The sequence below is a fragment of the Heterodontus francisci genome, chromosome 25 (genome assembly GCF_036365525.1).
Source record: "Heterodontus francisci isolate sHetFra1 chromosome 25, sHetFra1.hap1, whole genome shotgun sequence".
Lineage (NCBI taxonomy): Eukaryota > Metazoa > Chordata > Chondrichthyes > Heterodontiformes > Heterodontidae > Heterodontus > Heterodontus francisci.
The window spans coordinates 25,852,568-25,878,588 of NC_090395.1; the positions used below are offsets into that span (position 1 = coordinate 25,852,568).

The following is a 26,021-nucleotide window of genomic DNA, read 5'->3' on the forward strand; positions in this document are numbered from 1 at the left end:
ACATGACTAACCAGGAGTGACCTCATAATGGCTGACACTATCCTGAGTCAAGAGGTTTGCAAAATTCCTTTCAAAGACATATTAGTTGGGTGACCCAGAATGTAAATGGGCTTGGGAAATATCATTCTCTATTTGTTTGAAAACTAATTAAGCTATGTGGTACAAACAGGCGAACAATTAAGTAGCAGGAAATGCATTGCAGTACATTTTTATACATGCGATTATATCCTTTTGCTTGAGTATGGCATGGAAGATCAATTAGTAAACTAAAACTACAAGGCTAGTTGTAATATTGACAAAGGACTATAAGTGGAGGCGAACATTCATAACCCTAATCGGGACCAAAATTGGCAGGGGCGGTGGTTGTGCCCTGAAGCCCATTGTAATTGTACAAACGAGTTTAAAGTTGATTCAAATTCTTGAATTTTTTTCTAGCACCAAAGTTGACACTACAGTTTTTTTATAATCACTACCAACTGAAGAGCTGCACTTTTATTTTTTTGCAGACTGACCCTTTGCCAGGACGCATCAAAGTAAACTTTGCCATTTCCAAAGAACTTCCCTTTGGAGATAAGGACACCAGATCTAAGGTGACACTATTGGAAGGTGACCATGTAAGGTTTAATATCTCCACTGATCGACGTGACAAATTGGAACGTGCTACAAATATTGAAATTCTGACAGACTCTTTTGAGTTGACTGGAGAAACCAGAGAAATGGTAAGCTGATCACACCTTTTAACTTTTTTAAACAACTGGGTTTAATGCAAGTACCCTGTTGAGATGTGATTAGATATTGATGGCCTTGAGCTCCAGTAATAGTTTCATAAGGTGAGGTAAGGCAGTAATAGTTGGAGATGACCAACATGAGTCGGGAGCACGAGTACAGATTACGTTTCCGAATATCTAGGATAAAAAATTTTGTTAATTACCAAAGATGCTTGAAGATCAGTGAAAGATCTGCATTAGGATTTCTAAATTGCTTTTTTTTCCCCCTGCAGATTTAGATTCTTTTTTTGTTTCTGTAGGGTGTGATTGCAGCCATGAGAGATGGGTTTGGTTTCATTAAATGTGTAGATCGTGATACCCGAATGTTCTTCCACTTTAGTGAGATCATGGATAGTCTCCAGCTCCACATCTCAGATGAAGTTGAGTTCACAGTTGTCCCTGTAAGTGCTTCAATTTATATATTGGATGCTTTTATTAAGTTATGTCTAATTACTGATTGTCAGCTTTCCAAATGACTCAGCAAGTTAAGAAACTGGGCCTTTAGTCCTGATTTATTGCTCTCTCCTGAGGTTGTGTTAAAAGCACTTGACTTGAGTTGGCCTTTGTAGTTGTTGTGTCTACAAATTAATAAATTTTACATAGCACTTCATATCCAATGGGTTGGCTTAGTTGCAGTTGCTGTAGGCAAACTGTCAGTTTGTGTTCAGCAAGGTCCCAGAAACTCTAATTGCGATACATAGCAGTTGGGTTAATTTTGATGTTGGTTGATGGAGGAATATTATCTGTGGTATATGTAGAATAGTGCTGTAGGATCATTTTGTATCCCAAACAGGGCCTTAATTTAGCTTCCAAAATGCAGCATTCCCTCCAGAAGTGTCATCCAATCTTAGTAGTCATTAGTGGAATGGAGCTTGAATTCACAGCATACTACCCCAGTTGAGTGCTGCCAACTGAACCAAGCTGGTGGTTGATTAGACGTGAAGAGGGACCACTTGAGTGAGGTTTCAGAAAGAGATGGATGGTCTATGGAATTGTTTAGCATATGAAATTCTTTGTGAAGGAAGTGGGGAAGGCGATGGGAGTTGAGAAAAATAAACCAAGTAAATGAAAGTTCGAAACATCTGATTCATGACAATGTCCACTGTTGGGTTGATTGAAATTATACCTTGTATTTGGTATAAATATAAACATTTACAAAAAATCTCTCGGTGTTCCAGCGTCAAGTTACTTCAGGGTTCTTGTACTTTAGGACTCTTGTGTGCACAATTTGAGGTTTGCTTAAAAATGTGAAGTCTTGTAGCATTTTGCTATTGATGTGCAAAATATGAATCCCTTAAACCTTTTGTGGTGAATGAGCAATAGGGAGGGAAAGCCACTCCAGAGCAGGGAGTGCTAGAGAAGAATAAGAATTCTAGCTCTCCACCCCTCTACAAAATTATAACTTTGCAATAAATAGTGCTCACTTCCACAGTGGTTTCAACTAGCACAGCCAAATATAAATTTTATGGCACATAATACTGGTGTGTAATTTATTTCAGTTCCTGGATGAGAATGCAACTCCCACAGTTTTGTAAATCATATGCGGAGTAGTTATAGAAGATGAACATTTTAACATTTTCTGATCCTAGCAAGATGACTGGTTTTTCAAATTGTTTAAAATCTAAATTTTCCTATGATGTCAAAACATTGCCATTTTAGTATCCTTCTCAAAACAGGTCATACTTGATTTATGGCAAGACTTTTCTTGATAGCCTATGTATTTGATATTAGTTTTATCCTTCGAATTAAAATTATTTTTTTCCTTCTAAAGGATGTACTTTCAGCCCAGAGGAACCATGCAATTCGTATTAAAAAACTTCCAAAAGGAACAGTGTCCTTTCACACGCAATCTGAGCAGCGTTACTTTGGGATGGTAGAGAAAGAAGCTACAGGTTCATTATCTAAATCCACCAGCCCAGCCAAGGGTAAAGAAAAGGTAATCAGCATTAGAACAATGTAAACCCAGAGGCTGCAAATGACTTAGCACTTTTTTTAAACAAAAAAGTGTTTATGTGAAACTTAGAGACTCTTATGAAACATCTATCCTTAGGTGAATGAAGCTTGGAGTTTAAAAGTTGTAGCTTGGGACGCTGTGGTAATTTTGAGATGCCGTATTTAATTTAATACTATAGCATGTTTGATTTTAGGGGAAATTAATAACTTAATGAACTGATTGCAATATGAATATTGTCCCTGCTTTAAAAATGTTAACTGAGATGTTAAAATTATTCTGGATCAGTGTAAGATTTGTTTTCTTATCCTGATCAAAGAATGGAACAGAGAACGTGAAGAGACATCCTAAATGATTTAATAAGAACTAGGAGCAGGTCTAGGCAGTTCAGCCCCTCGAGCCTGCTCCGCCATTCAATACGATCATGGCTGATCTCATCTCAGCCTCAACTCCACTTAACTGCCCGGTCTGCATAACCCTTCAATCCTTTACTAATTAAAAATCTGTCTATCTCCTCTTTAAATTTACTCAGTGTCCCAGCATCCACTGCACTCTGGGGTAGTGAATTCCACAGACTCATGACCCTTAGAGAAGTAATTTCTCCTCATCTGTTTTAAATCTGCTACCCCTTATCCTAAAACTATGACCTCTCATTCTAGATTGCCCCACAAGAGGAAATATCCTCTCGACGTCTACTTTGTCAATCCCCTTAATCATCATATATACCTCAATTAGATCTCCTCACACTTTTCTAAACTCTAGAGAGTAAAGGCCTAAACTGCTCGATATCTCTCAAGACAAACCCCTCATCCCTGGAATCAATCTAGTGAACCTCCTCTGAACTGCCTCCAATGCAACTACATCCCTCTTCAAGTAAGGGGACCAAAACTGTACGCAGTACTCCAGGTGCGGTCTCACTAATGCCTTGTACAGTTGCAGCAACACTTCCCTACTTTAATCTATTTCTTTAGCAATAAATGCCAAAATTCCATTTGCCTTCCTTACTTGCTGCACCTGCATAGTAGTTTTCTGCAATTCATACATTGGGACACTCATCCCTCTGCACCGAAGAATTCTGAAGTTTCTCTCCATTTAGATAATTTCCCTTTTTATTCTTCTGACCTCACAATTATCCACAAACACCATCTGTCAAATTTTGGCCCATTCACCTAACCTATCCATATGTAAATTTCTTATTTCTTTATTGCAATTTGCAATCCCACCTATTTTAGTGTCATCTGCAAATTTGGCTATAGTATCTTCTATCCCTGCATCCAAGTCATTAATATATATTGTAAATAGTTGGGGCCCAAAGACCGGACCCTGTGGCAACCCACGAGTTAAATCTTGCCAACCAGAAAAAGACCCATTTATCCCGACTCTGTTTTCTGTTGGTTAGCCAATCCTCTATCCACGCTAATAAATTGCCCCTAACCCCATGATCAAGGTGATGAGGGGTTTTGATGGAGCAGATCAAATTTTCTCCCTCTGGCGAGTGGATCAGTAACCAGAGGCAAAAGATCTAGAGGAGAGAGGAAAAATAGTTTCACTTGAGTTTCCGGGATCTGGAATGCTTTACCTGAAAGGGTAGTTTATTCCATAAATTTTAAATGGGAGTTGGACAGGTATTTGAGGATGAGGAAGTGAGGGTTGTAGACAAAAAAAAAAACAGGAGTGTAGGTCTAAGCACAACAGGCTGAATGCCTTCATTTGTGATGTAAGTTTCTATGATTTATGAAGGATTTGTTGAATGGATTGTCTTATAATTGCTCATGTCTTTTTGGTGGGGTCTGCATGTCATGATACTGAACTACTAGAGCCAAAGTTGGTTAGTGAACAATTCTCACCTCAGCAAACTGGTTAACAGTTCAATTTCCAAGTTGGAGGTATGGTTGATGGCTTACATCGAATGGGAATCTTATTCATACACTCAAGAATGCTGGCTTTAGGACTAGGGAGTGGTAGCATAGTGGTTGTTAATGAACTAGTAATCTGGACTGAACTGATGACCCTGAGACATGAGTTCAGATCCCACCATGGTAGCTTGGGAATTTAAATTCGATAAATGAATCTGGAATGAAAGGCTGTTATTAGTAATGGTGACTGTTAATTGGTTGTCATAAAACCCTATCTGGTTCACTGATGTGCTTCAAGGAAGGAAATCTGCTGTCCTTACTGGTCTGTCCTATGTGACTCCAAACCTACAGCAATGTGGTTGCCTCTCAACTGCTCTCAATGGGCTAACAACCCATTTCGTTAAGGGCACTTGGGAATGGACTGCCCACATCTCACGAATGAATTAATAAATTTACTTTTAAACTAGAGTTGAAGATTGGCAGGGCAGAGTATAAGTAATTTTGTCCGAACTGGTAGTAAAAGTATCTTAATCACAGAACTCAGGCTTTATCCCATACTGAATGCTAAAGCAGTTTAAGCTGGACAAATAGTTATGACTACTATAAAATAGCTTTTAGGCATGGATTTGTTGAAAAATGATATGGTTTAATAAACTACAAACCTTTATAAACTAATTCTTAATGTGGCATCCTTTTTGAGGGCAACTACTTTTCTACATTTTTGGTTCTGTTCCTCAAATGTAAAGTGTGTAGGTTGCTGTCTCTAGTATGCTGCCTTTATATTGACGTGCCATATGTGCACTCTTGAGCTCCAGCAATTTTTAGTCTGTATATTGGATTGCAATCCATTCATGTAACTTTTTTTGTTCAGTGACCAGTGAACTTGGAGAAAAGCATATGTATCGTCTTGGGTTGGAGTAAGATGAGAGTAAAAGCAATAATAGTTGGACTCTAATGTGGTTATTTGAATCTTCAAAATTTGCGTTTGTTTTGCTGATTAAAGTCGACTAATTTGGGAGGTGTAAATTTGCTTAATTTTTAATTGGTGAATTTTGCATTCTTATAATCTTGGACAAGCACACCTTTCTGTATTTGAGCCTCTACTGTTGCTGTGCTATAATTTGGCTAGGAATTGAGCACAAGCTGGCTTCATTTCTCAGCCTACTTTTTCTTAGGCATCTCTACTTTGGGCACTTTCACAAGTAACCCAACTGAGATTAGAATGCATGACATAAAGGGTTAAATGATCAAGTCTACACCAGTGCTTTCCACCCACCCACCCCCACTCCTCCAACAAGGTGACTTAATCCACACACTCCATTCCCCATATCCTTTCTATGGCAGCAGAGAATTTTACATTCCAGTCACCCAGTGGAACAATAAGTGGTGATCCATGATGTAGTCTGCCTTTCAGCATTCTCTGCTCTCATCAGTTTTGACTGTCATGCTTTGCCTTTGGAAGGTACACTATCTTGAAAATCAGGGCATTGGGAATCCAGGGAGCAAACTGATGTGCAGTAGTCATTTACAGCACAGAGGAGGCCTTTTGGCTCATGGAGTCCATGCCAGTTCTCCACAGAGCTGTGCAGTCAGTTCCACTCCCTGGATCGATCCCTGTAGCCCTGCAAGTCTGTGTTCCTCTCAGGTGGTCATCCAACTTCATCCTGAAGTCATTGATTGTCTCAGCTTCCACCACTCTAGTGGGAAGCGAGTTCCAGGTAATTACCACCCACTGTGTAAAAAGAGAAAAAAAGTGCTTCACATTACCCCTGCATCTTTTGCTCAAAACCTTTCATCTGTGTCCCCTAGTCCTTGTACCATTAGTTAATGGGGACAGTTGTTCCTTGTCTTTTTTTTTTATTCATTCATGGGATGTGGGTGGTGCTGGCCAGGCCAGCATTTATTGCCCTTGAGAAGGCGGTGGTGAGCTGCCGCCTTGAACTGCTGTAGTCCATTTGGGGTAGGTACACCCACTGTGCTGTTAGGAAGGGAGTTCCAGGATTTTGGAACGGTGATTATAGTTCCAAGTCAGGGTGGTGTGTGACTTGGAGGGGAACTTGCAGGTGGTGGTGTTCCCATGTATTTGCTGCCCTTGTCCTTCTAGTTGGTAAAGGTCGCGGGTTTGGAAGGTGCTGTCTAAAGAGCCTTGGTGCATTGCTGCAGTGCATCTTGTAGATGGTACACACTGCTGCCGTTGTGTGTCGGTGGTGGGGGGAGTGAATGTTTGTAGATGGGGTGCCAATCAAGCGGGCTGCTTTGTCCTGGATGGTGTCGAGCTTCTTGAGTGTTGTTGGAGCTGCACCCATCCAGGCAAGTGGAGAGTATTCCATCACAGTCCTGACTTGTGCCTTGTAGATGGTGGACAGGCTTTGGGGAGTCAGGAGGTGAGTTACTCGCCTCAGTATTCCTAGCCTCTGACCTGCTCTTGTAGCCACAGTATTTATATGGCTACTCCAGTTCAGTTTCTGGTCAATGGTAGCCCCTAGGATGTTGATAGTGGGGGATTCAGCGATGGTAATGCTGTCGAATGTCAAGATGAGATGGTTAGATTCTCTCGTTGGAGATGGTCATTGCCTGGCACTTGTGTGGCGCGAATGTTACTTGCCACTTATCAGCCCAAGCCTGGATATTGTCCAGGCTGCATTTCTACACTGACTGCTTCAGTATCTGAGGAGTCACAAATGGTGCTGAACATTGCGCAATCGTCAGCGAACATCCCCACTTCTGACCTTATGATTGAAGGAAGGTCATTGATGAAGCAGCTGAATATGGTTGGGCCCAGGACACTAACCTGAGGAACTCCTGCAGTGATGTCCTGGAGCTCAGATGATTGACCTCCAACAAACGGGTGGCGCAGTGGTTAGCAACGCAGCCTCACAGCTCCAGGGACCCGGGTTCGATTCCAGGTACTGCCTGTGTGGAGTTTGCAAGTTCTCCCTGTGTCTGCGTGGGTTTTCTCCGGGTGCTCCGGTTTCCTCCCACAAGCCAAAAGACTTGCAGGTTGATAGGTAAATTGGCCATTATAAATTGTCACTAGTGTAGGTAGGTGGTAGGGAAATATAGGGACAGGTGGGGATGTTTGGTAGGAATATGGGATTAGTGTAGGATTAGTATAAATGGGTGGTTGATCGGCACAGACTCGGTGGGCCGAAGGGCCTGTTTCAGTGCTGTATCTCTAATCTAATCTAATCAAACGCGGCCATCTTCCTTTGTGCTCGGTATGACTCCAGTCAGCGGAGGGTTTTCCCCCTGATTCCCATTGACATCAGTTTTGCTAGGGCTCCCTGATGCCATACTTGGTCAAATGCTGCCTTGATGTCAAGGGCAGTCACTCTCGCCTCATCTCTGGAGTTCAGCTCTTTTGTCCATGTTTGAACGAAGGCTGTAATGAGGTCAGGAGCTGAGTGGCCCTGGCGGAACCCAAACTGAGTGTCACTGAGCAGGATATTGCTAAGCAAGTGCCGCTTGATGGCACTGTTGATGACACCTTCCATCACTTTACTGATGGGGCGGTAATTGGCCGGGTTGGACTTGTGTACAGGACATACCTGGGTAATTTTCCACATTGCAGGATAGATGCCAGTGTTGTAGCTGTACTGAAACAGCTTGGCTAGCGCGGCAAGTTTTGGAGCACAGGTCTTCAGTACTATTGCCGGAATATTGTCGGGGCCCATAGCTTTTGCAGTATCCAGCGCCTTCAGTCGTTTCTTGATATCACATGGAGTGAATCGAATTGGCTGAAGTCTGGCATCTGTGATGCTGGGGGCTTATCTAAGCCTGTCATAATCTTATACACTTCTACAAAATCTCCCCTCAATCTCCTTTGTTCTAAGGAGAACAAACCTAGCTTTTCCAGCCTAACCCTGTAACTAAAATCCTGCATCCCTGGAACCAGTCTAGTAAATCTTCTCTGCACCCCCTCAAGGACCCTTGCATCCTTCCTGAAGCATGGTGACCAGAACCAAATGTGCAATACTCTAGTTTACTCCAGCTGGGGCCTAACCAGAGCTTTCTAAAAGTTCAGCATAACTTGCCTTTTATACTCAATGCTTGTATTTATGAAGCCCAAGATCCCATATGCTTTACTAACCACTCGTGTCCTGCCACTTTCAAAGATCTATACACATCCCCAGGTCCCTCTGTTCCTGCACACTCTTCAGAACTGTGCTATTAAGTATATATTGCCTCTCCCTATTCCTTCTGCCGAAATGCATCACCTCATGCTTGTCTGTATTAAATTCCATCTGCTACCTATCTGTCCATCTGCTGGTCTATATGTCTTGTTGCAGGCGGTAAGTGGAGTGTTTGTATTTTTAAAATATATGTATTAGTGCATTTTGTAAATCTAGAAGATGCTCCCTGTACATAGATACAACAGCAGGCAAAAGGCATGGGTTCAGGACTAGGGCAGGGGGCGCCTAATTGAGAGATTTGGGTATGAGGAGGGTGGTGGGAGGAAATGCAGCAGAGGCAACTGAACAGATAGTATTAATCCTGGTAACAAAGATGTCTGTTGGGACGCGATTCAATTTTTGGTCTATTCCAACTTCACTTTTTAAATAATTGCTGCATCCTGTCATTCCTCAGCTAGAAGCTGTGTACACAGCCTCTTGCAAACCCTTATTGCTGATGTCTTAAGCCATGGGGAGGTGCACAGGAATACCATGGGACTGACCAAAATTACTGTCCCCAGTAGGTAAAACTCCTGGCCTCTGCTCAACACTACACTTGAAATGACCTTTTGGTAGGTGTAATCTTGCGTCTGCTACTCCATGGTGTAGTTTAGAATGCAGTATTGTGCTATGACATTCTGCTGCCTCATTTTGAGTGCAGGTGAAAATGTTTGCACTCAGCATTGCAAACCTATTTGTCCAAACATATAACTGAGAAAATTTGTCTTTGAAGATTGTTGTTCGGGATGGGAGAAAGAAATGACGAATGCTGTGGAGTTCATGGCTTGATATTTTAGTGATTGTTTTGTTTGATCAGTGTTAATTTTATTTCCCCCTCAAATCCTTGTTTCCATGCCATTCTACCAATTGACTTTCTATTGCCACTTAAGTTTTTCTCTCTGGTCACCTTGGAGTGATTGGGCTAGGGAGGAAATCATGGAACTGAGATTTTTTTCATACAGGGGTGGGAAAGTTAAACTTCTGGAAAACATTTTTGATCTTAATTTCGGTTCTTAAATTTGAGGCTTAATTAAATTCAGAAATGGATCCTTTAAGCTACTGGATAAGTAACTGTGGGGGGATCTTGTGGGCTCTGAGGTGCTGTGGCTATGAAAGGAGCTGGCTTTTATCAAACATTTTGTTCACACGTTTCTCAGCAGAAACCGATGTAAATTGAGTAGGCAAAAGTCTGATCTCTTTTCCTTGACCCAAATTGAAAGTTGATTTAAGAAGCAAGTTTCCTAATTCACTGCCCCCTTTTACCCCCCACCCCCCAAAATAAATGGCTGAAGGTTCACAGCTGGCATTTTATAATCTGTGACTCCTCAGAAGTTTAGAGTAATTTTATATATTCAATGCAGCAAAGAAGCTACTATTCAAAATCTGGAGGTGCTAAAAGTGAAATTGGGCTGTTATTCATTTGGCCAGAATCTAGATAGATAGACAGTCATTGGTTAATGTCTTGTGGAAATCATGTTTTTGTGCATTGTGTACTGTATTGGCATATATTGAATTGTTTCCTGAATTTTACCAACTGCAACCTTGCTTTCAATGTCTTTTCCATCTAGTCTTACTACTTTTGGCTCTATTTAAAATTCTCCCTTTTCTTGTGTTACCTTTACTTTTTCAGAAAAAAGAGAAGGTATGGGAATCCTTTCAAATCCTATTTGTCGTCCGTAAGATGCATGTTGCTTTTCACAATTGGGTATATTTAGGTTGCGATGCTTTGGCTTTGATGCAGGCGGCAGATGGAATTTGGCATGGTTTGACCAGAGTACTGATTTAATAGTTTAAATGAATTAAACCCTCTTGTGAAAGTGCTAAATTTGAGCAATGAATGGACATTTGTAGCTTTCGAGGGCTTAGCTGTGAACTAGCTATTGGCTCATGTGAGTTTCTCACTTGGTTGATCCTAAGTGCATGATGTGATATTTGTAGATTGCAATCTGCCTAACTAATGAGCTTTAAAGAAACATACCTTAACTTTCATAATTTCTACGTATCCATAAATTCAGGGATGATCGATTTCTGTCAAATAACGGATTCCGACATGGGAGTTTTGGAAATCTGCCATTGGCTTCTCCCTTTCTGAGTTTGAGCAAAAGACCAGCTTTTAAAGGTCTGAGAGGGACTGGGGGTGTGGGGGAGGAAAGAGGGGGAGAGACTGGAAGGGAGTGGTGTGTGGGGGAGGGAAAAGAGGGTGAGACTTTGGGGGGGGTGGGTGTGGGGTAGGAAAGAGGTAGAGACTGGGGGGGAGAAAGAGGGAGAAACACTGGGGGTGGGGGGGAAAAGAGCATAATCAGACAGCATAGCTGCCTGCTGGTTTGAAAAGTTGCGCTGCTGTGTGAGCAGGCAGTGAGGTCACCATGTAAGCATCCAGGCAATCTTCTCTGAAATCACTGCACAGATATGCAGATTGAACTGGGAGCTGGTACTGGCAAATTACTGCTGACATTGTTTTGATAGGAAGGATGTGATTGCACTGGAGAGGGCGCAGAGGCGATTCACCGGGATGTTGCCTGGGCTGGAGCATTTCCGCTATGAAGAGAGACTGGATAAGCTAGGGTTATTTCCCATAAAGCAGAGAAGGCTGAGGGGGGAACCTGATTGAGGTATACTAAATTGAGGGGCATTGATGGGAAGAAACTTTTCCCTTAGTGGAGGTGTCAGTAACCAGGGGGCATAGATTTAAGATAAGGGGCAGGAGGTTCAGAGGGGATTTGAGGGGAAAAAATTCACCCATAGGGTGGTTGGAATTTGGAACACTGTGAAGGGGTGGTAGAGGCAGGAACCCTCAACATTTAAGAAGTATTTAGATGAGCACTTGAAATGCCATAGCATACAAGGCTACGGGCCAAGTGCTGGAAAATGGGATTAGAATAGATCGGTGCTTGATGGCCAGCACAGACACGGAAGGCCGAAGGGCCTGTGCTGTATAACTGATGCCACCACCTTTTGTGCATGCGCAAATACAATCTATCGATGTCGATTACAGTGCAATTTTAAAGGGGTTGTAAAAACAGAAACATGGGTGTATGTGCACCAATCTTTGAAAGTGACAGGACAAGTTGCAAAGGCTCTTTATTTTTTAAATAAGAGCCAGATGGAATCCTTGGCTTTATTAATAGAGCCTTAGACTCCTAAAGCAAGGAAGTCATGCTAACCTTTGTAAAATGCTGATTAGACCCCAGTGTCAAATTCTTGAAGGCACCATGCTTTGAGGATATCTGTGCCTGAGGGTGTAGAGGAGATTCAATACAATGCTGCCAGCGATGAAAGACATCAGTTATGTGGAGAAACTTGAGCAGAGAAGATGGGGTGAAGATTTGATAGAGGTGTTCAAGATGGTTAACAATTTTGATGGAGCAAATAAGGAGAAACTGTTTCATATAGCAGATGTGTTGGTAACCAGAGGAGACAGTCAAAGTAATTGAAAAAAGAGACAGGCAACGTGGAGGTGGGGGGATGGTGTGGAAGAGAAATGATGCAGTGAATTATGATCTGGAATAAATTGCCTGAAATGGTGGCGGAAGCAGATTCAATTGTAACCTTCAGAAAGGAATTTTATTTGCAGCACTGTGGGGATTAATTAGATGGCTGTAGCGAAGAGCCAGCACATGCTCCTTCAATGTGGCATCATTATGATATTCTATAGCCTTGCCTCCTTGGACTTCAGTCATAAGCGTAGTGTTAGGGACAGGTGGGAAATTGTGACCGACTTCCACTTTTCACCTCCCAACTGACTGCAAATAGTGTTTTTTTTTAAATAGTGTTTTAGTCCAAGTATTTTTGGGTCAAATAAACAGACAAACGACAGGTTTTCTCGTAGGCTTAAAGAAAGTTAACTATTTAAACAGCAACTTCATCCACTTGTGCATTCACACACATGCGTGTGCACACAAGAAAAGATATGGAGGGTAGCATATAATTAGTCTGATTGCTGTAAAAGACTTTAAAGTTACTCCCCAGGAGGGAGTCTTCTAACAGATGGTGCTAACATAGCTCCCATGCTTAAACTGGATTGATTCACAGCTTCTCTGGTTGGAATGGCATTCTGACTCCTTGTCCCCCCGCGCCCCCCCCCCCCCCTGTGGTCGCCAGAGGTATACCTTACACACTTGGGTTTCAGTAAGGTGACGCGTTCTCTTGGGGTGTTATTTCACATCTTTTGTACTGGGCTTGACTTCGGAGTCTATATCTGTCTGCAAAAGTCTTTTTTTAGCCCAATTCTTGACAGGAGTTGTTGGCATGTATTCTGTTTTGCAAGTCAGTGTGCCTCCTCAAGGTGATTCCAGATGTTAATGGCCCTGTCTTCCACTTACAAAGATATTTATTGGCAGAACAGGAAGGAATCACCTGACCTCCATATTGCCAGGTAGCACAGTCTTAGAGTCATAGAGAGATACAGCACTGAAACAGGCCCTTCGGCCCACCAAGTCTGTGCTGATCAGCAACCACCCATTTATACTAATCCTACATTAACCCCATATTTCCTACCACATCCCCACCATTCTCCTACCACCTACACTAGGAACAATTTACAATGCCAATTTACCTATCAACCTGCAAGTCTTTGGCTGTGGGAGGAAACCAGAGCACCCGGCGGAAACCCACGTGGTCACAGGGAGAACTTGCAAACTCCACACAGGTAGTGTCCATTTTTCTTGTGGTTTAGTTCCACAATTTACTTTTATTTCATAATTCCTCCAGTTCATTTCATATTTCATCACTGCTTCCTCAGTGAGCATGACAATAGCTATATATTCCATTTTATTTATTTTCACCACTTGTTAACACCAATGCTTTTTTCTAAGCTTTTATGTTGTCACTTCATACATGCTTGTTTCTATCAAATCTCAAGGCTTCAAGTTAATTTTTGCTGAGCTGCTGTACTAATTAGTGCATATTAACCTAGCGTTTCCTGATTGCACATTGGTTAACATCTTTGACCATTTTACCAAATCTCTGTCATCCACAAGCGTGGAACCCTTAGGCGATATTCCATCATGTAAGTTATGGACTTGGAAATAGGGATGAGAAATTTCCAACATTGGGGTTTCGGAAATCTGCTATTGGCTTCTTCCTTTCCAACATACAGCCCGCAGGCCAGAGCCCAACCTGCCAAAGCTTTCAATCCAGACTGTCAGTCCTCCATGACTGACAGCAGGCTGCCCATGGCTTTGCTTTGATTAACTGCTCTCCTCTCAAAGTGTATGTCGAGCGGAGGGGGTAGGCGAACCTGGGGCTGGCAGGCGGCTGTCTCTGGTCAGTGTCTGTGACTGACTATGGCTGCCTGGACAAGGTGAGCAGTTTGTGACTCAGGCATGCTGAAATCGGAAGCCTCTGCTGTTTTTGGGTGGCTCAGTGAGTGAGCCATGGGAATGGCTGCTGTAGGGGGAGAGAGGCCAAGGGGAGAGGAGGCAGCACGCAGCCAGAGGCATGGGTGGAGTGGTGCTGAGGGAGCATAGGCAGCCCTTTAAACCAGCACTGTCCTGGGGAGCAGAGACAGAGATATGGGTTGAGTGGGTGAAGGCGGTGAGTGGTGGGTGGGGGTGATTGGGAGGAAGGAGACATAGAGCGGGTGGGAGAGGGGTAGGGACACTGAAAGAGCGATCAAGATCACTCCTCGCAGCTAGACATCTATTTGGAATATTCCGCTTCGCTACATCAAGTGTGCGGGCAGACATTGGCTTCTTGTGCAAGCAAACACAATGTCAGGTATCTCATTAAATCAGTGTTCAACATAGTGACAAGAAGGTAAGTTAATAAGTTAGTCTTATTTAAAGCTTGTTTACAAAAATGCACATTTGTTGTTTTGATAGTAAAATAAATTTCGAATGCCTTTATCTTTCTGAAATTTTCTCATCGGGCTCCTAAATAGGACAAAAATTGTAATGTGGCCCTTCATGCGTTCAGATTCGACGTCCCCTGCAGTTTCTGATTTTCGGACGCAAAAAACCAGCTTTAAAAAAAAAAAAAATAATCAGAACTATCAGTTTCACGGGCGGTTGCTGCAAGTAGGAACTACTGCTTCCAACTCTCAGGGTAGCTTCATGGTTTTCCAGTGGGTGTTTTTTTTTTATAAAAGAAGTCAGAACTGACCGTTCTAGTGTTTAAATTTACTTCATCCGTCGTAATTTTTATTTTATTTAGAGATACAGCACTGAAACAGGCCCTTCGGCCCACCGAGTCTGTGCCGACCAACAACCACCCATTTATACTAACCCTACAGTAATCCCATATGCCCTACCACCTACCTACACTAGGGGCAATTTCTAACAGCCAATTTAGCCATCACCTGCAAGTCTTTGGCAGTGGGAGAAAACCGGAGCACCCGGAGGAAACCCACGCAGACACAGGGAGAACTTGCAAACTCCATACAGTACCCAGAATTGAATTATATGTACTTACTATTGAATGCTGAGGTCACTTTTTGGTGACTTTATACAAATGTATTGGTCCACCATCTTGACGGTAATCGAAGGTAAACAAAGAAAAACAAATGTTTCTACTTATGAAGTGGACTGGAAGCATTTGCATTCATTACAGATCATTAACAGTGCTATCAGTACGTGATTCCTAGTCTATTGAATGCTGACTTTTTTTTGTCTTCAGACCTTCTGGTTTTTGGGTGACTCATGCCTGCATAAATTATTTGTTTGTGGCATGTGGACGTTGTTGGCTAAGCCAGCATTTATTCCCCATCCCTAATTGCCCTTGAGAAGGTGGTGGTGAGCAGCTGCCTTGAACTGTTGCAGTCCTTGGGGTGTAGGTACTCCCAGAGAGAGTGTTGCAGGATTTTGACCCAGTGACAGTGAAGGAACGGCGATATAATTTTCCAGTGCTGAGGTCATTGCCAGGTGATCCATCTGGTTTCATTCCTTTTCTTAGACTTCAGAGTGGTATTTTTATACAACTGAGTGGCTTGCTAGGCCATATTGGAGGGCATTTTAAGAATCAACCACATTGCTGGGGTCTGGAGGCACATGTAGGCCAGACCAGACAAGGATGACTAATGCCTTTTAGGGAAGGAAATCAATGAACCAGATGGAATTTTACAACACTAGACAGTGGTTTCATGGTCACCATTAGACTAGATTTTAATTCCAGATTTATTTATTCAATTCAAATTTCATCATCTGCTATGGTGGAATTCGAACCCATGTCCCCAGAGCATTAGGCTGGGCATAGGTTACTAATCCAGTGATGCTGCCACTACGCCACTGCCTCCCCTAAGCCAGCATCTTAAATTCTATTTTCTTTGGGTTTACAGTAGAATTCCTAGCTATGTTCTCAATATGTGCACTTGGATAACAAGGCCAAAATTACTATCTCAGCTGATGTTTGAGGCGAGCCAGTGGTAAAATTTTGTGCTATTGGCTTCCATGCAGGGGTCAGAAACGTGTCCGTACACAGACACCGGTGTCCGTGATGAACAAATTTGGGATCCGTGACTGGTAATTTCAGGAATGAGAAATTTCCCATTGACCTCTTGTTTCCAGACAAGTGCGACTATTTATATTTATATAAATAAAATAATTTCACAGCTGACTGGTGCTGGGAGCCGAGACAGCAGCTTTTGAAGTCTGGACAAGTTCGGGTTTCTCTGGCGGGTTCAGATTTTTTTTTTTTAAAAGCCTGCCAAAAACCCGGAACTTGTCCTGAGATGGACATTTATCCGGATTCTCCGCATCACTACATTAAGTGTGTGGGCAGACATTGACATTTAGTGAGGTGGTCACACTGCAGGCAGATGCAGAAAAGGAATGGGTGACCACCAGGCAGCGTAGAGGAAGTCAGGTAGTGCAAGAGTCCCCTGTGGCCATTCCCCTCTCCAACAGATATAACTCTTTGGATACTGTTGGGGAAGATGGCTCAGGGAAAAGCAGCAAGAGCCAAGTTCCTGGCACTGTGGGTTGCTTTGCTGCACAGGTGGGGAGGAAGAAGAGTGGCAGGGCTAAAGTGATGGGGGATTCAATCGTAAAGGGAACAGATAAACGTTTCTGCGGCTGCAAAAGAGACTCCAGGATGGTATGTTGCCTCCCTGATGCTAGAGTCAAGGATGTCTTAGCAACTGCAGGGTATTCTGAGGGGGGAGGGCAAGCAGCCAGTTGTCATGGTACATATCGGTACCAACGACATAGGTTTTAAAAAAAGGGATGAGGTCCTACAAGCTGAATATAAGGAATTGGAACATAAATTTAAAAGGTAGGACCTCAAAGTGCCAAATGCGAGAGAGAGCAGAAATAGCAGGATATATCCGATGAATATGTGGCTGGAGAAATGGTGTGGAGGGAGGGATTCAGATTCCTGGGACATTGGGACCGGTTCTGGGAAAGGTGGGACCAATACAACCTGGACGGGTTGTTCCTATGACCGGGACCAATTTTCGTGGGGGGTGGTGTTTGCTCAAGCTGTCGGGGAGGGTTCAAACTAGAATGGCAGGGGTGGGTGGGAATCTGAGTAGGGAGATGGGGGTGGGAAACAAGGATAGAAATGAAAGACAAAGGTAAGAAGCAAAAGTGGAAGGCAGAGAAATCAAGGGCGAGAAACAAATGGGGCATAGTGCAAAATAAAGCTAACCTGACCATTTTAAAAAGGCGTCTAAAAGCATTGTGCCTTAATGATCGGAGCATTCGCAATAAGGTAGATGAATTAACTGCACAAATAGCTATAAATGGTTGATATAGTTGTGATTACATGGCTGCTGGGTGACCAAGGATGAGAACTGAACATCCAGGGATATTCAGGAAGGACAGATGAAAAGGGAAAGGAGGTGGGGTAGCATTGTTAGTAAAGGAGGAAACTAATGCAATAGTGAGGAAGGATATTGGCTCAGAAAATCATGATGTGGAATCTGTATGGGTGGAGCTAAGCAACACCAAGGGGCAGAAAACGTTAGGGGTTGTCTATAAGGCCCCCCAAACAGTAGTGGAGATATAAGGGATGGCATTAAACAGGAAATTAGAGACGCATGCAATAAGAGTACAACTGTAATCATGGGTGACTTTACATATCGATTGGTCAAACCAAATTAGCAATAATAGTGTGGAGGAGGATTTCCTGGAGTGTGGACGTGATGGTTTTTTTTAGACTAATACGTTGAGGAACCAATTGGAGAACAGGCTATCCTAGACTGGGTATTGTGCAATGAGAGAGGATTAATTAACAATCTTGTGCGGTGTCCCTTGGGGAGGAGCGACCATAACGTGATAGAATTCTTCATTAGGATGGAGGGTGAAGTAGTTGAATCCTGTAAAATTAGGGATAGTATTAGATCCAAAGAGGAGGCATATAAAATTGCCAGAAAAAGCAGCAAGTCTGAGGATTTGGAGCAGTTTAAAATTCAGCAAAGGAGGACAAAGAGGTTGATTAAGTGGGGGGGGGGGAATGGAGTGAGAGTAAACTTGCGGGGAACATAACTGACTGTAAAAGCTTCTATAAATATGTGAAGAGGAAAAGATTAGTGAAGACAAGTGTAGGTCCCTTACAGTCAGAAACGGGGGAAATTATAATGGGGAACAAGGAAATGGCAGAACAATTAAACACATACTTTGGTTCTGTCTTCACAAAGGAGGACACAAATAACCTACTGGAAATGTTGGGAACCAAGAGTCTGATGAGAGGGAGGAACTGAAGGAAATCCATATTAGTAAAAAAAAAAGTGCTCGGGAAATTAATGGGGTTAAAGGTTGACCAATCCCCAGAGCCTGATAATCTACATCCTGGAGTACTAAAGGAAGTGGTCCTGGAAATAGAGGATGCCTTGGTCATCCAAAATTCTATAGGCTCTGGAGCAGTTCCTACAGATTGGAGGGTGGCAAGTGTAACCCCACTACTTAAAAAAAAAAGAGGGAGAGAAAACACAGGGAATTACAGACCAGTTAGCTGTACATCAGTAGTGGGGAAAATGCTAGAGTCCATTATAAAGGATGTGATAGCAGAACACCTGGAAAGCATAAACTGGATTGGACGACATCAGCATAGGTTTACGAAAGAGAAATCCTGCTTAACAAATCTACTGGAGTTTTTTGAGGATGTAACTAGTAGAATAGATAAGGGAGAACCAATGGATGTGGTGTATTTGGATTTTCAGAATGCTTTTGATAAGGTCTCACATAAGAGGTTAGTGTGCAAAATTAATGCACATGGATTAGGGGTAATATAGTGGCACGGATTGAGAATTGGTTGACACAGGAAACAGTATGAATAAACTGATCTTTTTCTGGGTGGCAGGCAGTGACTCGGCTATCGCAAGGATCAGTGCTTGAGCCCCAGCTATTCACAATATATATTAATGACTTGGGTTGAGGAAAACTAAATGTAACATTTCCAAGTTTGCAAGCAACACAAAGCTTGGGGGTGGAATGTGAGCTGTGGGGAGGATGCAAAGAGGCACCAATGTGATTTGGACTTTGGGTGAGTGGGCAAATGCATGGCAGATGCAGTATAACATGGATAAATGTGAGGTTATCCACTTTGGTTGTAAAAGCACAAAGGCAGATTATTATCTGGTGATAGATTGGGAAAGGGGGAGGTGCAACAAGACCTGGGTGTCATTGTACACCAGTCACTGAAAGCAAGCATTCAGGTGCAGCAAGCAGTTAGGAAGGCGGATGGTATGTTGGCTTTCATTGCAAGAGGATTTGAGTGCAGGAGTAAAGATGTCTTACTGCAGTTATACAGGACCTTGGTGAGACCACATCTGGAGTATTGTGTGCAGTTTTGGTCTCCTTATCTGAAGAAGGATGTTCTTGTCATGGAGGGAGTGCAAAGATGGTTTACTAGGCTGATTCCTGGGATGGCAGGATTGACGTATGAGGAGAGATTGGGTCGTCTGGACCTATATTCACTTGAGTTTAGAAGAAAGAGGGGATCTCATAGAAACCTATAAAATTTTAACAGGACTAGACAGGCTAGATGCAGGGAGGATGTTCCCAATGGCAGGGGAGCCCAGAACCAGGGGTCATAGTCTCAGGATACAGGGTATGCCATTTAGAACCGAGATGAGAAATTTCTTTACTCGAGGGTGGTGAACATATGGAATTTTCTACCACAGAAGGCAGTGGAGGCCAAGTCATTTAAATATGTTCAGGATGGAGATGGATATATTAATGCCAAAGGGATCAAGGGTTATGGGGAGAAAGTGGGAACAGGGTACTGAATTAGACTATCAGCCATGATCTTTTTTGAATGGCAGAGTAGGCGCTAAGGGCTGAATGGCCTACTCCTATTTTCTATGTTTCTATGACTACTTGTGCAAGCAAAAACAATGCCAGGTACTCAAATAGGGGAAAATGTGTTTTAAATCAGACTGTTTTGATGGCATTAGAGTGGCTATACGCTTTTTATATACAGATTAATTGCCCCATGTCCGTGGCTGAATCAATAATTTTGTCAAATGTCTGTGGTGAACATGTTGGAGCCTATCCCTGCTTCCATGTCTGAGACAGGCTGCCAACCTATGCTACTGCTGTGAAGCTGCTTGCTGATTGTTCTGCAGTTTGAGAGGCTTTTGTTATCTTTTTGAGCAGTCTATTAAAACTGAGAAAGCTAGCCAATATCAGTAGAGGTCTATTTGACACTTTAGTGATCTTATCATACTAACATGCATGGTACCTTGGTTCCTTGTGGAGTCAGGTTGTTCAGAATTCTAATTCTGCACATGCTATGTAAATCTTTTAAATAGACAGAAGCAAATGAGTACATTTGAGCCTTTAAAATTATCCATTGACAGGATATGATTGCAGTATTAGCTTGCCTTAGCATTGTTGCTCTGCTGTTTTTGAAATGACATTGTGATTTTATATAAATGGTGGATAGAATTGATCACAGTTTGGGTGCAGAGTATCTGTTTAATCCAGTTGCCTCTTAAGTGCTGCATATTTTCCTGATTATAGCAAGATTGCTTTTATATTAAGTGCTGTTTTTATGAGGCAAACCAATGTAGATTTTAGAGGCAAGATGTTTAGAATTTAGGAACTTGATTATATATTTCCACTTGAATTATTGAGCAATCCAGGTGTGCAAATTCTAATCATGAAATTTAAACTTGGAATACTGAAGTTTTTCTTGTATATTTCTATCTTTTGTTTGTAGACAGTAGCTCTTTGTAAAATATCTTGTCTTGTGTAGGGTTTGTATTGACATGCTTACATAATAAGTACTCATGAAATTGAGCAGGAATGCTATATAGTCTTTTTAGGTGTGATCTGCATGAATTTGGTTTATTGTGGTTGTGGCACCTTTCAGTTGTTTCTTGAAGATAATGTGGATGTTGTGGCTTGTACATGCTTTCACTAATTGGGTGCAGTGATAGAATTTAAAAACAGAAAATGCTGTAAATACTCAGGTCAGGCAGCATCTGTGGAGAGAGAACTTATGAAAGGTCACAGACCTGAAACATTAACTCCTGTTTCTCTCTCCACAGATGCTGCCAGACCTGCTGAGTGTTTCTAGCATTTAGTTTTGAATTCAGATTTACAGTATCCACTGTTTCGCTTTTGATAAAATTATTGGTATTGCTAGATTAAAATTTTAAACTGCTGTATCTGCCTCGTAATACTGAAGATGAGCTCTGAAGTAATGAAGTGTAATTTATGGTTCAGGAATAGCATGGAAAAGTACAGTATAGCAGAATATTTGCACTTCATTCAAAACAAGTATTCTCTTTTCTCTATTTTGGATGCCAATTACACTGCATGGTGCAATATATTAAATTTAACTCATCAGAAGTATGCACATGCACAATTGTGGCCTTGAGAGTTTATCAAAAGCAGGGATACAATAGTCATCTAATTCAGACCCAAGAAAGATCAATCGGAGCATTTTATAATTGGCAAAAGGCTAGGCACTTTTATCTAGAGACTGTAATTATTGCCTGTGACAAATTTTTATAATCATAAAGTCAAAGCAAGATTATTTTAAAATGGTATTTTGTAGTGTATAGAGTGGGGCATTTTTTAGTTTTATTCAATTTTGGCTGGCAATGAATGTGTTGCTTACTGGCAAAGCTTTGCATGTAGATCCAATGTGATGTCCACATTAGATTAAAAAGAAAAAGTATTATATAGTGGATTGCATCACTGAGAACTCACCACCTCAAAGTTTTGGTAAGAGCTCCACAAGGTTTGTGAGTTTCATCTAAGTAAATTTTAAAGGGGGCTTGGAATAAAGAAAAATTAGATCTTTCCCAATGGTATTTAACATTAAAGGATAGGGCATTAAAGCTGCGTTGATTTATTTGGCAAAAATGACCAAACCAGGCAAACTAAGCTAAAATGAAAAGAATACTTGAGGGATGAGAACATTAACAGGGAACAATAGATGGAAGTTATCAACTGAGAAAGTAAATTAAAAGGGGTCAAACAAGAGAAATGCAATTAAAAGAGCATTCGAATTAATGTAATTAAGATTGAGGCAATGGGCTGTTTGCATTCTGGAATTCTTGTGACTAAGAAGGCCAGATATAATGGAAGAGTAGGCAAAAGTGAAGGGATCATGAATAGCATTGAACTTGATAAATCAGTCACCACAGGTTGCTGAAATGACTAGGTTAAAGTGAGACTGAGAGTGAACCTTCAGATGATGGAGGTGGAAGCCATTACAACCAGAAATAGGCTGGTCAGGAAGGAGACAAGGGCTGAAGGAAGCCAAGAAGGTGGGGATAGCATTGGATGGATTAAAGTTAGTTGAAACAAGAAAACCTGTCTAACTACACAAGATCAATAGGCACTCTACAGCATTATAGGTGGTAAATAAGGTTTTTGGAGAAAAATCCTGGTATAAATTAAACAAATGCTGAAATGAAGGGAATGAAGATCTTTCTGGATGGAACGTAGGAACAAGTGTAGGCTATTCAGCCCTGTGAACCTGTTCTAAATAAGTGAACTGATATTGGGGGAAAATGGCCTTCTGCATGTAGTCTTAATAGTAAAGTCAATGAGTGTTTAATACATGATTAAATAGAATTTATAGTGCAGGAACAGGCCATTTTGTCCCAGCTGGTCTGTTTTTCGCTTTTGTTTATTCCTGGGGTGCAGGTCTGCTGGCAAGGCTGGCATTTATTGTCCATTGCTAATTGTACTTGAGAAGGTAGTGGTGCGCCACTGCAAACTGCTGCAGTCCATGTGGTGAAGGTACTCCCACAGTGCTGTTAAGTAGAGTTCCAGGACTTTGACGCAGCGATGAAGAAGGAACAGCAGTTTATATTTCCAAGTCAGGATGGTGTGTGACTTGGAGGCAATGGTGTTCCCTTGCTCTTCCAGGTGATAAAGGTCGTTGGTTTAATAAGAATCTTTTGAGTTACTGTAACCTTGTTGGTATGCATTGCATCAGTGCTGAAGGGAGTGAATATTTAAGATGGCGGATGGGATGCCGATCAGGCTGCTTTATCTTCGTGGTGAGCTTCTAACTGTTGGAGCAAGTAGAGAGTATTCCATCACATTCCTGACTTGTAGATGGTGGAGAGGCTTTGAGAAGTCAATGTGAGTCACTTGCAGAATACCCTGCTTTTGTCGCCGCAGTATTTATGTGGCTAGTCAAGTTAAGTTTCTGGCCAATGGGGACCGCTTCTATTCCTTTTGCCCTCAAACTTGTCTAGCTGTTCCCTAAATGCATCTATGCTATTTGCTTATTAGTGGAGAATCTATTGAGTACCACTTACATTTTCTCTTGCTGAAAGCATAACTATATTGTATTAAATATTGTAAAATATTGTTTGGGGGGAATAATCTGTAGAGTTTGTAATTTAAAATGGTCTGTTTGAATTTAATTGAAAAACATTAGTTTAATTTGAATTGAAAATATATACATGTGGATTTTTTGCTACATATCACATTTGATGAACATAGTTGAATTTTTTTAGGAACTGGAGCATCCCACAGTGAAGACAATTTTTGCAACTGTGGTCCAGTCAATATGTAAGGTTGTGTGTTAGGGAGTGGCTTCCACTGTTGTTGAACTTCTCCTATTTGCTCTTTAGGATGCAGAAGAGGGAATCATTGCATATGAGGAAGCTGGCATAAGAATGACAGTACCATACCATATAAAAGACCTGGAAGGGTGTGCAATTCCACAGCTTGGTGATAAGGTAAACTTGTATATGAAACTCAAAGTCTTACCAGTATAATTTTTCAATTGCTACTGAAGGTAAAATCATCATCTATGTATTAATTTGATAAATGGCTTTAATAATTTTTTAATTACTACCAGCCCAAAATGTACTGGTGGTTCAGTTTGGGTTTCTATTGTAGCTAGGTACTTCTGAAGAGTTGGTAGTGCTGCTTGTTGCAGTACCTTGTATGTGTATGCTGTAGGTTATACTAACATGAAGTTAGTAACTCTTGTCTCTCTCATACATTCATACATAATTTTGGTTTCTTAATTCGAAAAATACTAGCCCATTTCCTGTGGTGTTGCAGATGGAGAGTTGTGACTAAGTGCAGTATTCAGTTCAAGAATGGTAAGAGCTGAGAGAAGTTAAATCTCAAGGGCAATTATGAAGGTTTGAGGAACAAGCTGGCATTGGTGGATTGGGGAAATACATTAAAAGGTTTGAAGGTAGATAGGCAATAGCTAGTATTTAAAGAATAATGCATGGTTTTCAAAAAAACATATATTCCTTTTAAGGCAAAAGAACCCAATAGGGAAACCGAGTCAGGCGTGGCTAACAAAGGAAGTTAAAGATAGTATTAGATCAGAGGGGGAGGCTTATAAAGTTGCCAAAAAAAGTCGTAAACCGGAGGTTTGGGAGAATTTTGGAATCAAGCAAAGGAGGACCTAGAATCATAAAAAGTTTAAGGCACAGTAAGACCATCTGATCCATCGTGTCTGCTGGCTGAAAAACGATCCACCTATTCTAATCCCACTTTCCAGCATTTGGTCCATAGCCCTGCCGCTTGCAGCACTTGAGGTGCATATCCAGGCTCCTTTTGAATGAGTTGAGGGTCTCTGTTTCAACTACCCTTTCAGGCAGTGAGTTCCAGACCCATCACCACCCTCTGGGTGAAAAAGTTTTTCCTCATCTCCCCTCTAATTTTTCTACCAATCACTTTAAATCTATGCCCCCTCATCACTGACCTCTCTGCTAAGGTGAATAGACCCTTCACCTCCACTCTATCCAGGCCCCTCAATTTTGTGCGTTTCAATCCGATCTCCCCTAAGCCTTCTCTGTTCCAAGGAGAACATCCCCAGCCTATCCAATCTTTCCTCATTGCTGCATTTCTCCAGTCCTGGTAACATCCTTGTAAATCTCCTCTGTACCCCCTCCAGTGCAATTACATCCTTTCTGGGACGAGGTGACCAGAACTGCACACAGTACTCAAGTTGTGGCCTAACCAATGAGTTATACAGTTCCAGCATAAACTCCCTGTTCTTGTATTCTATAACTCGGCTAATAAAGGACAGGATTCCATATGCCTTCTTAACCACCTTATCGACCTGTCCTGCTACCTTCAGGGGTCTGTGGACATTCACTCCAAGGTCCCTTACTACTACACTTCAGTATTTTCCCATTAATCATGTATTCCTTTGCCTTGTTTGACCTCTCCAAATGCATCACCTCTCACTTCTCTAGGTTGAATTCCATCTGACCAGATCGTCAATATCTTTCTACAGCTATTCTCTCTGTCTACCACACAGCCAATCTTTGTGTTGTCCACAAACCTCTTGATCATGCCCCCTACATTTATGTCCAAATCATTAATATACACCACAAAAAGCAGGGGACCCAGTACTGAGCCCTGCAGAAAACCACTGAAAACAGCCCTCCAGTCGCTAAAACGGCCGTCAACAATTACCCTTTGTTTCCTGCCACTGAGTCAATTTTGAATCCGCCTTGCCACATTTCCCTGGATCCCATGGGATTTTATATTTTTAACCAGTCTGCCATGTGGGACCTTGTCAAAAGCCTTGATAAAATCCATGTAGATGGTCAAACAAGATCTTCCCTTAACAAATCCATGCTGACTATCATGTTCCGAAGAAGGGTCACTGACCCGAAACGTTAACTCTGCTTCTCTTTCCACAGATGCTGCCAGACCTGCTGAGTGAATCCAGCATTTCTTGTTTTTGTTCCATGCTGACTATCCTTGGTTAACCTGTGCCTTTCTCGGTGACAGTTTATCCTGAGTCACCGAATAGGTTCCAGTAATTTGCCCACTACTGAGGTTAGACTGACTGGCCTGCAATTATTTGTCTATCCCTCGCTCCCTTTTTAAACAGATACAATGTTAGCAATTCTTCAATCCTCCGGCACCACACCTGTATCCAGTGA

General features: G+C 41.9%; 1 protein-coding gene across 3 annotated transcripts in view; it reads left to right on the top strand.

Annotated features, from left to right (window-relative positions):
• The window catches only part of csde1 (cold shock domain containing E1, RNA-binding), a 129,058-nt gene that overhangs the window by 69,643 nt on the left and 33,394 nt on the right, over positions 1-26,021 (top strand). For 2 of the 3 annotated variants that reach the window (XM_068057002.1, XM_068057003.1), the window contains 4 exons: positions 507-719; positions 1,028-1,168; positions 2,539-2,703; positions 23,730-23,837. In XM_068057002.1, the coding sequence (XP_067913103.1) occupies positions 507-719; positions 1,028-1,168; positions 2,539-2,703; positions 23,730-23,837 (627 nt within the window). The remainder of the gene's footprint in view (positions 1-506; positions 720-1,027; positions 1,169-2,538; positions 2,704-23,729; positions 23,838-26,021) is intronic. The other variant, XM_068057004.1, reaches the window with a different exon arrangement.